Source organism: Nyctereutes procyonoides, unplaced genomic scaffold (assembly GCF_905146905.1).
Source record: "Nyctereutes procyonoides isolate TBG_1078 unplaced genomic scaffold, NYPRO_anot_genome, whole genome shotgun sequence".
Lineage (NCBI taxonomy): Eukaryota > Metazoa > Chordata > Mammalia > Carnivora > Canidae > Nyctereutes > Nyctereutes procyonoides.
In genome coordinates this window covers 21488370-21505803 of record NW_026575160.1, presented here as the reverse complement: position 1 = coordinate 21505803, position 17434 = coordinate 21488370, and the positions used below count along the sequence as shown (strand labels likewise).

The window sequence follows — 17434 nt, the reverse complement described above, 5'->3', positions numbered from 1 at the left end:
GTGTCACCGTCCACACCTGGACAAGTCAAGGTCAGCCCGGCGGTGGGTCAACAGTCCCCTGGGCAACTTGGTACCAGAACCTGCTCGCTCTCCGGATGTCAGAGAAAACAGTGAGAAGCTATCAGAGAAGTCATGAACTGGCATTTTCCCTTTCTGCTTCCGTGTACAGATAAGGAAGCGCTTGAGGTTGAGAACAACAGAAATGTCCCCCGATTTCAAATGCTATCAGGCCATCCTTTTGAATTAGGTTAGGAACTAGCTGTGGGCAAACCATTTCCCCCAGAGATGCTTCTTGGATGGGGGAGCTCAGCTTAAACACCTCTGACTTTTTTTTTTTTTTTTTACACTCCTAGTAGGTAGAAAGCTGGTCCCAGCACATCCTGGTTCAAAACGGGAGGTGCCTAAGCGATTGTTTGCAGCCACAGTATTCACAAGAGCCAAAGACCGAAACTGCCCAGGTGTCCATCAACCACCAAGTGGGTAAACAAAATGCCATATAGACGTACAATAAACAGTATTTGGCCTGAAAAAGGAAGGAAACTCTGGTCCACGCTACATGGTGGATGAACCATAAAGACCTAAGGTAAGCAAAGTGGGCCAGCAACAAAGGGACAGATACTGACTGCATGGTCCCACTTTCAGGGAGGTACCGGGAGCGGCCGAGTTCATAGGGATGGAAAGGAGAAGGGGGTTGCTTGGGGCTGGGGCACAGTTCCCAGCTCGGGAAGGTGAAAAAGTTCTGCAGACGGATGAGCGTCACGGTTGTAGAACCACTGAGCACACTTCACGCCACCCACCTGCACCCTTAAAAGTGGGGACGATGGTAACCGCCAGGTCACGTACACTTGACCACAACCAAAAAACCATTTTAAAATGTGAATTTAGAATGTGACTGGATTGTTTCTACAGCTGGATCCTCACGAGTCGCCCACATGAGGGGGGGGGCACCCTAACACGCGAAAGGCTTCGAAAACGAAGAATACTGGTGAGCGTGTAAGAGAATTCCAGCCTCCAGATGCCAACCGTCACCTCGAGAGGGGTCGGCCTCCGAAAAGCTGAGCCAAACCGACAACATCCCCGTCTTTACAGCAGGGTCAACGTTTCTTTCCTTTTTTTTTTTTTTTTTTTCAACGTTTCTTTCCTTCCAGGAAACCTCACCCAGGAAAACTTTCTGTATTGCTGGGCCAGAGCCTGGAAACAGAGGGCCAACTTCCTCCAGAAGCCCTGCTCTTCCCGGTGTGCTCTCAATTCCTCTGGTTATCTGGGAGTCCGCTCCTGGCCCCTGAGCCCCTGCTGTGGGCCTGGTGTGGCCACAGACGGTCACCACGGCCGCCGGGCCCCCCTGTGAGGTGAGCACTGGCCAGTCCCCCACCAGATGGGCTTGCCAAGGAGCCAAGATTTTCTGAGAGCTCCAGGACCCCTTCGGTGCGACCTGCGTCCCACTGGGGAGAAAAAGCCTACTTGTGCTAATCAGGACTTTCACAGGTGCATCACCAACAGCCTCTCTTTCAGAGGCAGGCACGTGCAAATCTGCAGGTGGCACTGCCACCAGGGCAGCTGAACCCAGGAGGACCTGTCACAGGGGAAGGCGTCAGCACTTTTTTTCCCCCTAATCCTTTCCATCCAAGAGAAGCTTGAAGAGCTCATTAGCCGATACCGTGGAACGTGCACAGTAGGCCCAAAGAGACAAAGAGGTCCCCATGCACGGGGGTGGCTGGGCTCCGTGAACACAGGGGCTACAGTGGTCTTCTGTGCCTCAGTATGCACCACCGCTGACAGCCTAAGGGACAGGACAGACACCCGGAAGAGGCAACTCCATGCCCACCCTCCAGAAGTGGGAGCCGTCAACCTAGTCACGGACAGAGAGACCATTTCCTCCTACCTTTTAGGGTTTCCTGCAAGGTCTGTACAAAGCTAGCCAAGCGGTGGCTGTCACTGTGATTCCTGCTTGGATTCTCGCCCCCTGGGTGGACCAAGGTTGCCAGGTGAAGGTTCACAAGGGTCAAGTCATTACTTCCCACCTGAGGGGAAAGGAAACAAAGCAACAGGGACGGGCTTAGATGTTCCTATTTCCTGGATTCGTTACTTCCCAGTTACGAATCGCTTCCTGCGCGGTGTTGACAACAGCAAACACAAACCAAGTAGCTTGCACCCCGAGAGCTCATGCAAGGTTAGATTTTTCTCTGAGGCACCTGTAGGACCGAAATCTCCCTTGTTCTATCAGTCCACTCCCCTACATCACACCCTCTCCTCCAACTGAGGGTCTGGAAAAACCAGGCACATCTGGAAATGTCAGGTTTGGGTTTTTGTTTTTTCCTTCGAAGCAACTCCAAAGGCGGAGGAGGTGGTGGCTCTGGCAGCCGGTCGTTAGCCAAGACTGGGGCTCTCACCATCCAGGGCCAGTTGGCGAGCCCTCTGCCAGGACCCCCTGCTGGGGCCCATCTCTTTCCCCACCCCATCCCACCCCCGCCCCCCTTTGCCTACTTTTCCCTCTGGAGACCACTATGCCCGGATGCTCCCTTTCTCCAGATTTCAAATGCATCAAGCGGGGAATCTGGCTGAAGGTCGGCAGCACGGGCTATGCCCTGATCCTACACCCCCAGGGTGCAGGGCCTGGTGGGCAGGGCCAGGCGCCTGCAGGCAGAGCCGGTCTCCTGAGCACCGCAGCATCGCTCAGCGGCTCCGGGTTTAGCAATCCTGCCCTTCCGCTTGTCGTGGCAACAAACACTAAACACTGCCAGGAGGGAAGGGGGTGCAGGGGGAGCCCCCAGGAAATGGAGGCTGACCCCAGTTTGCCCACCACTGCCCAGCCTGGAGAGCTCTCTGCAGCTGTGACCACAGAGGAACCATGAGGCCACAGGTAGGGAAACCCTGCCAAGGGAGGGGGGCTAGAGCCAAGCCACATCTCCACACCATACCTCTTGCCTGGCCCAGACTGGGGCGTGAAGGATAGGAGGCCGAGCGCCCGTCTAAGCACGTTAAAGGATTTGGACCAATAATTCAGGACACGGTAGCATTTTCTCATTGGCCATTAAAAGCAGCCAGCCATGGGGCGCCAGGGTGGCTCAGTCGGTTAAGCGTCTGCCTTCGGCTCAGGTCATGATCCTGGGGTTTTGGTGTCAAGCCGCACATGGGGCTCCCTGCTTAGCAGGGCGTCTGCTTCTCCCTCTGCCCCCACCCCACCCCTCACTCATGCTTGTGTGCATGCTCTTTCTCTCTCAAATCTTAAAAAACGAAAATTAAAAAAAAACCATCCAGCCTTTTAGAGACACTGGTTGGTCTGGCTGTTGTCTTGCCAGGTAAAAGCATTAATAACCACTTTACATAAAAAAAAAAAAAAAGCAGCTCAGGGCAGCCCTGGTGGCTCAGCGGTTTAGCATCGCCTGCAGTCCAGGGCGTGATCCTGGAGACCCGGGATGGAGTCCAGGTCGGGGTCCTTGCATGGAGCCTGCTTCTCCCTCTGCCTGTGTCTCTGCCTCTCTCTCTGTGTGTCACTCATGAATTAATAAAATACAATCTTTTTTTCAAAAAAAAAAAAAAAAAAGCAGCAGCAGCAGCCCAGTGCGGCATTAGGAGGTTTTAAAGATGATAACTGGCTGATTTTACACGTCTGTCTCCTAAGCGCAACCTAAGACACCCCGGGGTGGGTGTGCACACGGAACCCCAGCAACCTTGCAGCTAGGGAGGGGCATGAGCTTGGACTAGACCCCAACACAAGCCAACACAGCCCCCGAGGGCTGCCCCAGCCAGGAGCTGCCAGAGACTGTGCTGTGGTTCGAAGCAAGTCTGAGGCTCCCGAACTGGTCTGGAGCACACAGAGGGGGGAAGGCTCCTCAGACCCCCACAGGTGGCTTGCTGGGCTCGGTGGCAAGGGCCCGCTCTTGCCTGACCCTGTGATTTCACAGGTAAGTGCTGTGGGGATAAGGTCCATTGAGTGCCCACTGGGCGATGGGTTCTGGCTGCTGGCTCCTTTTCCTCCTAGTTCCGAGCTCCTGACCGTTGGCTGTTCTGAGCCCTGCCCAGGTACATGCAGGCGATTCAGAGGAGAGCTCACATCAGCCTGCCAACGCTCCCATGTGAGGGGCTCATCTGGAGGAGGTCAGTGGTGGGGCTGCCCCGACCCTAGAGCCCAGAAGCTCCTCCTGCATCCCCTCTGAACCCAAATGACCCCTTGAGGGTCATCTGCTTGTCCCCGGTACAGGTTCTGCTGTCCTCTAAATCCGGTGGTTTCCAAATATCAGAGGGATGAAGAAGCCCTAAAGGTGCCTTGGAAAAACAGGCAGTCCTGGGCCCTATCCCAGAAATCCTGTGTGTTCGGGGGAAGGTCCAGGAATGCCTGATTTAAAAAAAAATCTCCCTAGGTAATTCTGACGTGTGTTAGGTTTGGGAACCAGCCACTTGATCCCCTTCCTGCCCAAATGCCAGGTTATCAGAGCTAGAGTCCCCTCACCCCCAGGCCCTCGCATTCCTGCCCTGGACAGGTTCATCAGCCAAGGGAGCCCCAAAAGGACATGGCAACCTGACCCTGAGACAGAGCAGATGAGGTTGCTCTGGATCACAGTTTACAAAGGGACCCCCCCACCCCCCTTTTAGAAGCAGACCTTCACAGCGACACAAACGGTACCTTGAAACGCGCCAGGTACGGGCTGGGACCCGACGGCTTCCCGTGCCCATTGCCAGGAGAACTTTCCTGCGAGGTGGCGTCTCTCAGCTCCACGCCGGCCGCAGCATCCCACAGGAATCCTGAGAACCCGGCGCCCTGCAGGAGAAGGGGGCGCGTCAGTTTGGAGAGCAGTCGGTTCTGTGGCAGGGCTCAGCCCCTACCTGGGGGAGGAGGCAGGAGAAACCAGGAGAAGATGGGGGGGGGTGGTCTCTGCACTGGGTCCTGGGATCACATGCACGGGGATTGTTTCTGAAACAAAAGCAGACCCCCAAAGCTATAGCATGCTCCTCCTTGCCCCCTTGCCCCAAACTTCCCACGCTGCCACTTTCAGAGGTTTATGCGCAGCCAAGGGTGCCTGGGCTCTCATCGTTTTGGGAGTGATGTGAGGGGAGCCCTGACTAAGCACAGAGTTGTCTTTTTAATCATCACATTCCAGGAGTCAGATACTCATACCCGCGTCCACCAGGCAGGAACTGAGCTGCCCAGAGAGGTTAAGTAACTTCCCTAACACCCCACTGCTGGTAAACAGCAATGCTGAGAATCAAATAGAGGACTCCAAAGGGTGGGCTTTGCTTACTGATTAGTTGCAGCTCACGACCAGTAAGTACCCGGCACCTAGTAAATCCTCCATAAATATTTGCTGTATGGATGGGGGTCAGTGCTAAGAGTCCCAGGGGTTTGGACCTGGTCAAGGGCCCTCTGCAGGTGGACAGGGCCCACACAGGGGCCTGCAGCCCAGGACAGGGCCCTGTGAGGGCCAGCGGGTGGCGTCAGGGGTGTCCTGAGGCCTGACACTAAACACCGCCATCTCTGGCCTCAGATGACCTGCCTGTTTCTTGCTGCTGTCCGTGGGGCCTTCTGGAAAGAGGAAAAGCCTCCTCTCCCAGCCCATCCCAGCATCTGCAGGCTCTGCTGCCAGAGGTCGGCAGCGGGATCTGTGGCATCGCTGGAGGGGCCGGAGACACTTATTACCAAAAGAGAGGAAATGACTCTGCACAACCAGAGTGGCCTGTGCTGAGTCCCCAGTGTCCGCTCGGGTCCCAGCCCCAGGCCTTGCTGGGCTCAGCACCTCAACCAGACCAACTCATGTTGGGGAGCAGGGAGGGGAACCATATTCTGCACGTTGTGCACTTTGACATTTATGACCACAGGCCTGTGGCCGGAGAGGACGCCAGTTTAAGAACTGGAAGCCCTGGATCTCGTGCCACCCGTGTCACTCAGCCGTGAGACCACGGAGCCTTCCATTTCTCTAAACCTATTTCCTTGGGTGTAAAGTGAGGGAAATGGGATTTGCCCTTTCAGCGTTGGAGGCTTATCCTCCCACTTACTGTTTCTCCAAGGCTCAGCTCTGCTTAAAAGCTTCAGGGGCTCCCCAGGGCGCACCGGCCACTGCCCAGGAGCCCTCCGGGGTGCACCTGCCTGTTCGGTGCCGCCCCTCACACCTGCTCACCCGCCTTTCCAGCAGCACCGGGTGTTTCTGGGGGTCTCTCCCGACCCCTGGCCCCAGGGACCCTGTCTCTTGAAGAACAGCCGCACCTCCACTGGGGGCAGCAGGAGATGGGGTGTTGGAGCCAGAGCACCACCTGGGTTCGAGCCTGACCCTGCCGTGTGGCAGCCAGAGGGCTGCTGGGCAGACGGTCTTGTCTTACAGGTGTGGGCCTTCTCGTCTACAGCCAGCTGTGGGGCAAGGGCTTGAGAGCTGAGCAGGGGCACCTGACGTCACTTCAGGCCCTGGGGGAACGGCAGTTGCTGCCCTTCCCTGCCCACGTTTGTCTTGGGTAGAGATGGAACACATGCAACTTGCAGACACAATTTATTCAACAGCATTTAAAAATTTTTTTCGGTTATCTGTTCGTATTCAAAATTCAGGAACTTTCACATTAAAATCTAGATATTCGCATCTTTTGAGACACCGGGAGATGTGTCCACACTAGGCCCACCGCCCCCGCGGCAACAAGTGTACAATGGCCCAGCCGCAGCCTGACACAGGTGTGGACTTCCAGGCCGGCAGCGCCTCTCGTGGGCCCGCCAGGCCCTGGCCTGTGTTCGGTTAACGGAGCGTTTCAGTGCACCTGATCTTTTCAAATCCTACAGCTTCCTGCTGATTGACGGAAGGAAGGGGCTATCGCTCCCATTTTAGAGATAAAGGAATTGGGGCTGAGAAGTTTAAGTGGCTTGAACTTGGGTCTCCCTGCAACTGCACATTGTCCTCCAATGGCCTGGGCACCCCAGCCTCGAGTGGGGTTCCCCGCCTCGTGCCTCCAATAGGCCGGGAGCTCCCTGAGGGAGGGGCAACGTCAGCTCAGGTTGGATTCCAGCCCTGGGCTTGCAAGGACTAAAACCAGGCAGGGCTGGGTCCCTGGGTCTGTGTTTCTCACCCATGTATGTTTGGCATGTGGCACAGTGCCTGGCACGTAGTAACCTGATGATTTCCCAGCAGATAAGCAGTGTTAAGTGGACTACAAGGGCTTAGTGAACCTACATATGTACAAAGTGCTATTTTTTTTTAAAGGCAAGATTGTATTATTAGTTCCATGTAGACTGAGAAAGGACAGCCACGGGCTACCGAGGAAAAGACTAGCTATGTCCCAATTTGGCTTAATTTCTAGCCTATGGGGGAATGTACACTGGCTGTCACCTATAGTAACCATTTACACCCCAAAACATAAAACCCAGAGAAAGAAGATTTACATCACATTTATAAGTAGCAGCTAAAAAGAGAGCTATTGTCAATAAATGGTTGGATACTTTTCATCCTTATCACTCACATAAATGTTATTCACGTATGTTTATAAACAGGTATACTGGAGAGGAAAAATACATTTGCATTTATAGAAAAACTATGTAATGACACAGTTTCTGACTCATGATTAACTCTTGAAAGTCTATTTTAAAATCCAAAACCCCACTAATATTGGGACACCAGGGGGGCTCAGTGGTTGAGCGCCTGCCTTTAGCTCAGGTCGTGATCCCGGGGTCCTGGGATGGGGCCCCCATCAGGCTCCCTGCGTGGAGCCAGCTTCTCCCTCTGCCTAGGTCTCTGCCTTTCTTTGGGTGTCTCTCATGAATAAATAAATAAAAACCAAAAACTAAAATAAAACAAAATCCCACGAATATCAAACATCCCGAGTGTGTAAAAACTGGTCTTGCATAGATCTGCAAGAGCGAAACCTATCCCTACAGCCACAGGGGAACTACCAACGAAAGAAAATTCAAAATGACAATCTGCTCAACATGCCCACAGAACATTTCCATGTGCACAATTTCTACCTCAGAAAGCAAACGCTTTGCGTATGAATTAAGTGAATCTGAAGTTTTCAGTCAAGAAACAATGGGCTCTCCCCAGACTTGGCAGAGAATGGAACTGTGGAGACGGGATTAAGAGGACAAAGGACAGAAATACCCCATCCGCAGCCTTGGCTCCAGACAGGATTTCTCTTCTCCTCCCAACACCCCCAACTCCCATTTCCGTCTGGGCAGGAGTCCATTCCCGATCTACATACGAAATGAGAACCAGGGCATTTTGAGATGAATGGCAAAGAGCTAAGAAACGTGCAGAAACGCAAAACAGCATCGAGGATGCTGGCAAAGAAAACATTTTAAACATCTGTGATTAGGGGAAAAGGCTGTTTCAATAAAATGGAGATAAAATCCAGGTGTTGCAGAAGAAGGTACCTTCTGGAGCTGAGCAGAGGGCATCTCAGCAACAACGGCCTTCCAGCATCCCCGGGGTCCCTTCCACTTGCGGATGTTGGGCAGGATGGGCTGGTTTAGCTCCGTACAGAACTGCAAAGACAGAGCACAGGTCGGTGTGTGATCCTGCATCCAGCACCTGCGGCCAGCGGGGGGGGGGGGGGGGGGGGGCGGCAGCAGCCTGAGGAGCCAGGAGATGCCTGACCCTGACTCATCAGCCTTATTCAGAGACTTGTCTGACGTTTTCCCTGTGTTCTTAGGGTTTGTGAAGACCCAGGGGTCTGAAAAAGCCCAACAAATTAAAAAGCAAACGATCTATAAAATACCCAATAATCACCTGGGGTGGGGGTGGGGCCCTCTCAGTTCATAGAAATCAATTCTTTTTTGTAGCATTCTAGTACAAATAGCTCAAAATTGTTAGAATCCTTTTTATCCTTGTAAAACCAGTGGTTTCAAGGTCCCACAGGGTCCAGATCAGTATCAAGTGTGGAGGAAGGAAGAGGAATGAATATACGGCGTCTCTTCTCCCGGGAGCTTAGCTTAGAGGTAGAAAAACTGACCCCCCTGAGCTTCATCCTGAACTACGACCGTCTTGCTCACTCTGATTCTTTTCCTAGAAGGAAGCCCCACTGCCATGGGTGGCTACCGCCCCCCACGTGTGACTTCTTTTTGCTCATGTGTGTGTCACCAATGTGGCCTAGGAGCTGTAAAGCCACGGGGTCACCAAAGCAAGAGAAAATCGCACAGGCCACGTAAGTGAGGAGTTAACCAAAGATGTGCTCCAAAATGTGTGGATCAGTTCCTCTAACTCACGCCTCAGACACAACCCAGACTCTTGAGGATGGCTTTTTGAGGGCTCCCCAGAATGTGTCCTACTTGGGTTTAGTGTTTGAGATGCCCCAACACCTGATTCCGCCCCTTCCTGGTGACACCGGCCGTGTCTGCTTCATGCACCTCGCAGCAACGCCACTCGCCTCTCTCCGTGCCCTGCCCTCCAAGGGAGTCTTGGGGCGTCCTTCTGGATACCTCACCACTCTCTCTTCAGGGAGCTGCCCTCAGTTAATCTGACTTAGCTCCGAAGCTTCAGCTTAAACCTCTGTCCCAAAGGCCCCCAGAGCCGTACCTGCAGCTCAGATTTCTCTCCGGAGGTTCCAATAGCATTTTGACAACCCTTTTAACATTTCCACCTGAACATCTCTGCAAACCACAAGCCCGGCGGGTCACAAAGAGACAAGCCATTCCCCTCCCTCACCCCCATTCCCATCTCAGTTCCCCGCATGGCCATCCTTGTGGCTGCTTGGACTCTTCCCTCCCTTCCCTGGTCCCCTCTCTCACTGGGCCTGGCCCGCTGGTTCTACTGTCCCACGTGTCCGGGACTCCCTCTCTTTGCTCTCTGGTCCCATGGCCGTGGCCTGCTTCGGAGACCCTTCTTCTCTCACCCAGGTCACCAGCATAGCTTGGAAGGTTTCCTGCCTGTCATGCAATCATGCTCTATCTGTCCCCGGGGTAAGCTGTGATGGCCATGCTCACCTGCTACCCCTGTGGATCTTCCAGTGTGATCTGGGGCTCAGGAGCCTTACCTGGGAATTGGTTAGAAATCCTCTGGCCCCATCCTAGGCCTACAGGATCAGAGACGCGAAAGAGGCCCAGTGATCTGTTTTTAACAAGCCCTCCAGGTGATTCTGATGCTTACCAAGGTGGGAAGGGCCTCTGCAGCTGCCCACAGCCTCAGAAGCATCTGGCCCCACGCAGGTGTCATGTGGCACAGGGATGGGGGTGTCGGAGGGCAAACAGCTGTCAGCCCCCTGCAGGAACACCTCCACAGAGCTGCATTCCTGGCCCTTCCTGGGAATGCCCTCACACTGCTTATGCTGTAAGAGGGAAGATGAGGCCTCCCTCCCTGCACAAGGGAGGAAGCATGATGGGAGTTCTGTGAGATACTCGCGGTTCTTGGGGCTCTGTTTTTACAGGTAGACAGTTAAGCATCTGCCCTAACTGACCACAGACAGTATGAGAGCAGGGACTGTACCCAAGCCCCCCTGGCACAGAGCACGGCACCCAGGAACATTCTCTGAGCATCTGCTGCTGAACCAGGACGCTCCAAGCAGGCTGGCACTCCTCAAATCCACGTAGGACAATCAAAAGGGAGAATTTCTCCTTGTAGCTCCTTATCTAAATAATGGCCTCAATTTTAACCTGATTTTGAGTTTGCCTGAGAAGTATTCTCTTTGGGATTTGGTCACCGGGGCCTTTATCAGGGCTGAGGGGCTGTGGACAGTGCTGCTTCTAATCGGGCCCTCACCCGAGATGGGTCCCCTTGGCCAGATGGTCCTGGCTGGAAGCCATCCGTGGATGGGAAATGAAGCACTTTGGAAACTGCAGCCGGGATGTATTGACGATAACTTTAGGGATCCAGCGAGGAAATGTACTACACAAAGGGTCCAATTTCCTGCCGGGGAATCATGTGCTTGCCGAGTGATCGTTAGAGCCAAATCCGAGAATCATTAAAAAGGAAAGCAGCTCCTAATGCCCATCTGGTGCTTCCTCTTCTCCACGCAGGGAGTCCCGCACCTGCCTGCTCCCCCCAATCTCCTGAGAAGCACCCTAGGGGGAGGGGCTCTATTTTTCTTCTAAAGCCCCCTCAGGTGATTAGCCAACCATCCAGATTAGAGCCCCAGTCTTTGGGGTGGACCCCCGCTGTGCTGGGAAGAGCTCCACGTAGGCACCACTAATCTCATCCTTCCTAACCCTACAGAACCTTCAGTCACCTGGAGATAGGTCAATCTCCCCTTCATGGAGAGCACCGTTCCCATTCCTGGCAATGCCACTTTGACAGGAAGGGTGAGAATGTGAAGAGGTGGCACCGGCGGACACTGTTCTCCATGCTCACCACCCTCAGAGATGGCCTCTTGGGCCTAACATGTGCTGGGTTTCAAAGTGTGGTCACCTGGGAACTCATCAAGCATGCAGATCCGCAGGCCCCACTCCACCCAGGACCTCACTGGAAACTCTGGGCTGGGGCCAGGTGATCTGCATTTCAACAGCCCCTCCAGGTGACTCTGACCCAGCCTGAAGCTGGTGCTACTGGATGAAGGAAAAGACACTCTCCTTTTGTTTTCTATCCAAAAGCCTTTCTTTCACAGGTAAACTCTTAAGAGTTTTAAGGAACCCATAAGCCCTAAATTTTAAGGGCCACCTATACTTTGTACATCTGAAGCCTTGCTCTTGATAACCTCCCTCGGCCCACAGAGTAGGTGATCTCCTCCCTCCCCTACCCCGGCCCCACGCCCTCTTCTTCAGTAGTTCTTACGTTATGGGATGCAATTAACAGCTGAAGGGACCAGGAAAAAAATGTTTATGGCTAGAAGCATTCTACGCCCTTCTGCATGAGCAGCACTAGGTAAGGCGTGGGACCGTCTTCTCTGTCCAGAGCTGGAAGAACTGCCAGTTTGTTCACTGGAGTCGACTGCACTCCCAGTTCCCAGCAACACTTTTAGATTCTTGCTACTCAGAGGAATGAGAGAGAGAGAGAGAGAGAGAGAGAGAGAGAGAGAGAGCTGCTTGCTCGGAGTGTGGTCCACAGACTAGCAGCCCTGACCTCACCTGGGAGTCCACGAGAGATGCAAAGTCTCAGGCTCACCTCAGCCCCACTGCACTGAAGTCAGCATTTTCCCAGGATCCCAGAGTGATTTCCGAGTTTGGCAAGTGTGCGAAGCCTGCTGCGGAGCCGTCCTGTTTTGTACACATCATCTCCCCCACGGGACCTCCCCCATCCGGCCCCAGGACGCAGACGTCCTTCCAGTTACTCCTGAGCAAAGTGCATGCAGTGCAGAAAGGTCAAACCCGAACGTGAGTTTACGTTCAGGGTTGCACAGCGGGCAGGTGTCAGGGGAAGGTCCGAGCTGAGGGCTACCTGCTGCTGCTCTACCTCCGGGCTGGACAGGTGGGCTAGGTGGGGCAGGGCAGGCTCCCATGGGAGGCCTTGGATCCTTTCTCCTAAAAATGTCGCAGGAAAACAAAAGCATCCTCTGAGAGCCCTCCATCTGAACTCTGCCTGAAATTGTTTTATTCAGAACAGTTGGTTCTCAAATGTTCTGCTTCGCCCACATATCAGAAGGCAGAAATAATACTCTCCCGAGTAAAAGAGGCTCGCCAGGCCAGAAGGGGTGGAAATGGGGAGATGCGTATAGTGGGAGAAACATCTCCCAGGTAACTGACCTACACGACCTGAAACTACCCCTCACAGATGTGTTTCTCAAACCCAGGGAGTGAGCCCCTGGCCTGCCTGCCTCCGTCAAAAGCACGCTGGTTCCTGATTTTAAAACCACACATTTCGGGATCCCTGGGTGGCGCAGTGGTTTGGCGCCTGCCTTTGGCCCAGGGCGCGGATCCTGGAGACCCGGGATCGAATCCCACATCGGGCTCCCGGTGCATAGAGCCTGCTTCTCCCTCTGCCTGTGTCTCTGCCTCTCTCTCTCTCGCTGTGTGCCTATCATAAATAAATAAAAATAAAAAAAAAAAAATAAAACCACACATTTGGGAACCCCCATCCTTTGCTGCATCGGCATTTCTGAGTGTAGGGCCGATCCGTGCACTTCCCACAAGCTCCCCGAGCAACTTTAAAGTCTGATGAAGCTCAGACAAGGCTCGGCAATTGCTGATTTTGAACTCAGCCTTCATATTTTTCATACCTGTGGTCTAGAAAGACAGTTCTGACTATTCAAAACAAACATACCATTTCAGCTATCAGCCCACACTGTGAAAGCATCTGACTGTGGCTCTCCTCAGATAATCCTGTGCAATAACATGAAAGGAGCCTGCCTACAGCGCCGTGCACGGGAGCCGCGCCACCAATACTTGCCAAACGAATGAATCAAAGGGGTGCCTCCCGAGGATCCCACCTTATGGCTTGTCTCTCCAAGGATAACTTACAAGGACTACCATGGGCTGGACTTGTTTGTCTACCCCCGGACCAAATGGGGTGATACCATCATTCTTTTTAGCAACAGCCCCACAACCAGCTGGCCAAGACGGAAGAGCACTTGGTCATCAACACCACATCCACCCTACCCTTTGGGTCGGCAAGAGGGGGCCTCGAAGTCAGACATTGTAACTCCAATCTACAAGATGCTCAAGGCACTGGCGCTTAGGAATGTCAAGTCCTAAAGGAAAAGACTCCTTTGTCCATGTTTTAGATGTGCGGCCCCTTGGCTCTGTCTGGATCAGCTGACTCTGCTTATCTCTGCGGTGACAGAGGATTCCAAGACTTGAGACCCACAGTGTTTTGTTTGTGGACCTTTGAACTTTTTTTCTTTCTTTCTACTCCTCCCCGTTCCTGAAATGAATATTCCTTATTCATCTGGTCCTGAGTGAGAAACATAAATGGGAAAGGCACTGCAACCTCACTTGGTGGCCCGTCCAGCCACCAGCAAGCTCAGTGGGCCCATCATCGTTCCTATCCGGTTAAAACGAGACCCGGGGGCTCTGTGAGCTAGATGTAAAGGTGTGTTACAGTGGTGACCGAGACACTTGGCTGGAAACAGAACAGCAAGAGTACTGGCAGGCATTCCAAAAGCCAACTCCAGATGGCCACCCTTATCCTGCTTCCTGGATGGTGGGGGAAGGGTGTTTTCACTTGGAACCCTCTGGGTCAAATTTCCAGATAAACTTGCCCTGCTTTGAGTTGGTTGTTTTTGCCTGCTTTTCGGATTGTGGGTGTAACTTCTCCTTGATAATGACTTTTCCACACGTGAACCACCCATTTTCCCTGTGCGCTCAGCGGCAGCTATGAAAATGCAGTGTATGATGGATAAAGCAGCAGAGGTGAGCTCTCCTTTAAAAAGATAAATTGCCATCATCAAATAAAGGCGTCCCTGTTTTAGACCAAGGTGAGGTCAAGAGGCTGAACTTTCATTCCAATACTACAGGAATCAAAACAAACGACAGAGACATTTTTTGTAATGTTAATAGCGAGGAGGGGCTCTTGTCTTTGCCAGGATCTTCAAGGATGGAAATGTTATGGACAATAATAGAAGCCAGTACATCTATGGGCACCTGTAAATGATCACATTTAGAGTGAAACCAAATATTGGTTATGGTCATTTTTTTTAAGATTTTATTTATCCATGAGAAACACACACACGGGGGGGGGGGCAGAGACATAGGCAGAGAGAGAAGCAGGCTCCATGCAGGGAGCCCAATGCGGGACTCGATTCTAGGACCCCAGGATTACGTCTTGGGCCAAAGGCAGACGCTCAACCACTAGAGCCACCCAGGCGCCCCTGGTCATGATCATTAAAAAATGTTAGTGCACTCTAAGAGAAAACATCAATGCAAAAGCAAATTATATCTGTGTGTCAACTAAATATTAACCACGTTTGGCTTGCTAAGCATGACAAGCCTATTTTTTTTTAATGATTTTTTATTCATTTGAGAGAGAGAAATAGTGAGACAGCACAAGCAGGGAGAGGGAGAAGCAGACCCCCTGCTGAGCAGGGAGCCCGATGCAGGGCTTGATCCCGGGACGGGGACATCATGACCTGAGCAGAGGGCAGCTGCTCAATCATCTGAGCTACCCAGGCGCCCCTACAACAGGCCTATAACAAGCCCCTAACAAAGTTTTCCTGGGATATTTAGACTTTAAGATGCTGATATGTTGAAGGCCTACGGGGCAGCCGTGTGCTCGGTCACGCTGCTTGGTTGTACGAGGAGCTAAGTGCCTGAACGGTTCTCGGCGGCCTTACCGGCCCTGGCAGGCCTCTCTGCAGAGTGGAGGCTCACATAGAGCGTGACATGGACATAAAGCAAAAGTGAAAAGGCTTTCAACCCTCTTTCTGTCTCAATCTGTCCGGGAGAGGAAAGGTTTGCTCATCAGCTTATGCCCTATGTTCCTGCAGAACCAGGACCGTCATAGAAGAAAGAAGACTCTGTCTTAGGTCAATGCAAACACAGGTACATATCCAGGTGCCACATGGGACAGAGAACCATGTGGGGACGGGGGGCTCCAGGGCACGGAGCCCCTCTCCCAGTACTGCCACGGCACGGCCTACCAGGTCCTTTCCTAGGGGCCAGGAGTCTGCCGATGGAGAGAGAGCAGGTCACTCTCTCTCTCTGCTCTTTAAGAGCCCACGAGAAACTACCACTTCCCAATATTCAAAGAAAGAACTGGACTTGCTTCCTCCTCACTTTGCACGTTTCCTCGGAGGGGCACCTTCCTGGGCTGGAAGAAGAGGATGGGAGCTTTGGGGCCCTGGCTCTTGGTCTCCCCATCTATATAGCGCAGGGATGGGAGGGGATGACCCTCCCAAGGGGATGATCCTCCCAAGGGCATGGCCAGCTCCAGTACTGTATGATTCTAGAACTCTAGGAGGAGGGGCTGGGGGGGGGAGTGTAAGGATGGGAGAGGGGGTACGAGAGTCTCATATACACTAAGACTTCTTTTTCCCTCTTTCTCTGTGATAATCGCTGTATGAACTCCACAAAGAAGCTGACTGTGTTGACAGGACATTGGGTGAATTTTCCAAAGGCTTTCCCCCAGGGACGCCTGGGTGGCTCAGCAGTTGAGCATCTGCCTTCAGCCCAGGGCATGTTCCTGGAGTCCTGGGATCGAGTCCCACATCGGGCTCCCTGCATGGAGCCTGGTCCTCCCTCTGCCTGTGTCTCTGCCCCCCTTTCTGTGTCTCTCATGAATAAATAAATAAAATGTTACAAAAAAAAAAAAAAGGCTTTCCCCGCAAACAGGGAGAGTGAATTCCAGTCTTCCCAAAACAGCATCAGCTTCCCTCATGTCCGCCAGGCCCCACCCAAAGACCCCTGGCTAAACTGCCCAGAATAAGAGCACTGCTTTAAGAGGCAGTAATTCTAACAGGTTAGGTTTGGCTAAATCCAACAACAGTAAGAAACACAGTTAGCTGATAATCTACAACCAGGTCAGCTTCTAAACCTTGTGTAAACGATGGGGGGCGGGGGGTGTTGGGGGAAAGGGACCCAACATTAAGTGCCAATTATTCGGCAGGCACTTTTCACAGATGTTCACATGTAACCCTAACACTAACCCCGTGGGGCAGGTAATAACACTCCCATCTGACACGCGAGGCCAAGTGCCAGGGCGAAGTCACCCGGGGCGGCAGGTGGGCCGCGCAGGATGAGCACCCCATTTGGCCAGCTCGACGGCTGAGATGCACAGAGGATGACAGCTCAGGAGACACAGGCCTACCGGCTGTGCCGGGTGACGGTGCGCACACTCCCTGCACCTCAGGCATCCAGACCTGGGCCTCGGGACCTAGGACCTACAGCGACTACCAGGTGCTAACGTTGCTCCGTCACCAGTGCACCAGGCCACACGACCTGGGGACCATGATGGGTCTCGGGCAGCTCTGCAGAGGTCAACACGCCAGACCACAGCTCCCCCCACCCAAGGCTCAGACCCCACCCACCACCAGCAGTGGAGACTAGCAATGGGCTTGCAGCCCCGCACCCCTGTGCACGGGCCTAGCTCTTCCCTGGGGCCCCGAGGGACTCTGGGTGGCTGGCCATCCTTGGGTAGGCACGCTTATCCGCTGAGGAGGATGAAGAGCAAACAGAGGTGTTTCTCAGCCTCCACCAGCAGCTAACCATTAGCTGCTCTTAGAGAGTCCAGGGAAGGGACACCCGCTCGCGCTTGCTGGTGCTGGTGGCCTCTCCTCCGCGCCCCCAAAGGTCCCTCACCACCTGTTTCCCCAACAAGGGGCTTAAAAACTAGCAGAGGGGGGAGAAGGGCCTTTGGAGGGCAACTGGAGCATTTTTCTGCAGGGGGAACTGACGTGGAAGCGGTGGTTGGGCTGGCAGGGGAGGCGGCGGCCGCGGCCCAGGGACCCCCCACCGCCCTTGTCACTGTCGCCCCGCAGGGCCACTTCCAGAGGTTCTTTTCTCCACCAAAGGTCTCTGGATGTGAAGAACCCTAACCTCAGATGGGAGCGAAGACTGTGATCGTTTTGTGGTGGGGTTTTTTCCACTTCTCTTTACATCGAAGCCTACGCCCGGATGTCAAGGAACACAAGCTCGTTATAGGATAACTTGTAGAGAGATCTAGAACACCCG

At 53.4% G+C, this 17434-nt stretch overlaps 1 protein-coding gene across 2 annotated transcripts in view; it reads right to left on the bottom strand.

The window, feature by feature from the left end:
• EEPD1 (endonuclease/exonuclease/phosphatase family domain containing 1) overlaps window positions 1-17434 on the bottom strand; it is a 109309-nt gene that overhangs the window by 4829 nt on the left and 87046 nt on the right. For both annotated transcript variants that reach the window (XM_055314804.1, XM_055314805.1), the window contains exons 4-6: window positions 8339-8449; window positions 4625-4759; window positions 1883-2021 (exon numbers count right to left, since the gene is read on the bottom strand). In XM_055314804.1, coding sequence (XP_055170779.1) covers window positions 1883-2021; window positions 4625-4759; window positions 8339-8449 — 385 coding nt within the window. The remainder of the gene's footprint in view (window positions 1-1882; window positions 2022-4624; window positions 4760-8338; window positions 8450-17434) is intronic.